Source organism: Mandrillus leucophaeus, unplaced genomic scaffold (assembly GCF_000951045.1).
Source record: "Mandrillus leucophaeus isolate KB7577 unplaced genomic scaffold, Mleu.le_1.0 Scaffold40, whole genome shotgun sequence".
In the NCBI taxonomy this organism is placed as follows: domain Eukaryota; kingdom Metazoa; phylum Chordata; class Mammalia; order Primates; family Cercopithecidae; genus Mandrillus; species Mandrillus leucophaeus.
In genome coordinates this window covers 2,724,791-2,726,935 of record NW_012104254.1, presented here as the reverse complement: position 1 = coordinate 2,726,935, position 2,145 = coordinate 2,724,791, and the positions used below count along the sequence as shown (strand labels likewise).

The window sequence follows — 2,145 nt, the reverse complement described above, 5'->3', positions numbered from 1 at the left end:
ACGACGGCGGGGCTCACGTCCACTACGCCACCTCGGCCGTCTTCTCGGGCGGCGGCTCATTCCTCCTCAGCGGCCAGGTGGATTACGCGGCCTTCGGCGAGCCCGGCCCCTTCCCGGCGTGTCTCAAAGAGCCAGCCGACGGCCACCCTGGTGCTTTCCAGACCGCATCCCCGGCCCCAGGCACCTACCCCAAGTCCGTCTCTCCCGCCTCCGGCCTCCCCGCCGCCTTCAGCACGTTCGAGTGGATGAAAGTGAAGAGGAACGCCTCTAAGAAAAGTAAGTCCGCGGGCCTTGGATGGGGTCACCTGGGGTTGGGGACGGAGGCTCCCTCGCGGAAATGCGCTGGGAGCGTGGTGCCGCTGCCTCTCCAGACAGCGGTTTGGGTTTTGCGGAGAAGACACGTTCTTGGGCGAATTCCATTGAGTCTGCCTCGAGTACAGACTCGGAAAATGTGCCAGGCATTGAGAAAATTTCAGGAAGGAGCTCTCCGTGAAATTTCTCCTGGCACAAACTGTGTTGCTAGGAACCCAGGAGGGCTGCGCTGGGACTTTGATTCTACCTAGCTCCACTGCTCACCCACGTTCTGTCCCCGGCCTCTGGCCTGGCTGACGCCCTGTCTTTACGTTGCAGGCAAACTCGCCCAGTATGGGACCGCTAACCCGTCCAGCGCGATCCGCACGAATTTCAGCACCAAGCAACTGACAGAACTGGAAAAAGAGTTTCATTTCAATAAGTACTTAACTCGAGCCCGACGCATCGAGATAGCCAACTGCTTGCAACTGAATGACACGCAAGTCAAAATCTGGTTCCAGAACCGCAGGATGAAACAGAAGAAAAGGGAACGAGAAGGGCTTCTGGCCACGGCCATTCCTGTGGCTCCCCTCCAACTTCCCCTCTCTGGAACAACCCCCACCAAGTTTATCAAGAACCCCGGCAGCCCTTCTCAGTCCCAAGAGCCTTCGTGAGGCCGGGACTTGGGACCGAAAAACTGTGGCCTGCAGAAGTCCCAGGTCACCCCCACCCCTATCTAGACTTAGGAGCTCAGTTTGGGATGGAGGTGGGAGAACAGAAATGAATAGGGGTTTCACTTGGGAAATGAAGTACTTTAGTTGGCTTCTGAATCCCAGACTATATGTCCAGATATTAATTGGCTGTCTTGTAAGCCACTTGTTTGGTTATGATTTGTGTCTTATCAGGGAAAAGGTGCCCAGTTGCCAGCCCAGCTCTGCTGCTATCTTTGCCTCACTTAGTCATATGCAATTCTCGTTGCAGAGTGGCAGACCATTAGCTGCTGAGTTCTGTCAGCACTCTGATGTGCTCAGAAGAGCACCTGCCCAAAGTTTTTCTGGTTTTAATTTAAAGGACAAGGCTACATATATTCAGCTTTTTGAGATGACCAAAGCTAGTTAGGGTCTCCTTGATGTAGCTAAGCTGCTTCAATGATCTTCACATTTGCACTCCATTTTTTTTTTTCCTTTAAAATGTGGTTTCTACCTCTCTATGTGCCTGAGTGATGATACAATCGCTGTTTAGTTACTAGATAAAGAAATCCACAGAGTGGGTAAAGAGTAGAATCTGAACTATATCTTGACAAATATTATCAAACTTGAATGTAAATATATACAGTATGTATATTTTTAAAAACGATTTGCTTGCAGTGACCTTGTAAGTGACATTTAATGTCATAGCATGTAAAGGGTTTTTTTTTTGTAATAAAAATTGTAGAATCTGCTGCTGTCTGCTTTTCTTACATTCTTTAATCATGATTCTCTTTCTTTAAAGTTGATTCAGTTTCCTGTATTTGAATTTTCTTGATTCTGCTATGAGAATTTGTTTATGTTGATAACTTTATTTATTTATTTATTTATTTATTTTGAGATGGAGTCTTGCTCTGTTGCCCAGGCTGGACTGCAGTGGCACAATCTTGGCTCACCACAACCTCTGCCTCCCAGGTTCAAGTGATTCTCCTGCCTCAGCCTCCCTAGTAGCTGGGATTACAGGCATAAGCCACCACGCCCAGCTATTTTTTTGTATTTTTTTTAGTAGAGATGGGGGTTTCACCATGTTGGCCAGGCTGGTCTCGAACTCCTGACCTCAGGTGATCCGCCCACCGCGGCCTCCCAAAGTGCTAGAATTACAAATGTG

The 2,145-nt window shown here is 49.0% G+C and overlaps 1 protein-coding gene across 1 annotated transcript in view; it reads left to right on the top strand.

Moving 5' to 3' along the window:
• Positions 1–1,732, top strand: part of HOXD1 (homeobox D1) — a 3,239-nt gene extending 1,507 nt beyond the window's left edge. Inside the window, exons 2-3 of the mRNA XM_011991957.1 lie at positions 1–276; positions 631–1,732. Coding sequence (XP_011847347.1) covers positions 1–276; positions 631–965 — 611 coding nt within the window. The 3' untranslated portion in view covers positions 966–1,732. The remainder of the gene's footprint in view (positions 277–630) is intronic.
• Positions 1,733–2,145: the final 413 nt, after the last annotated feature.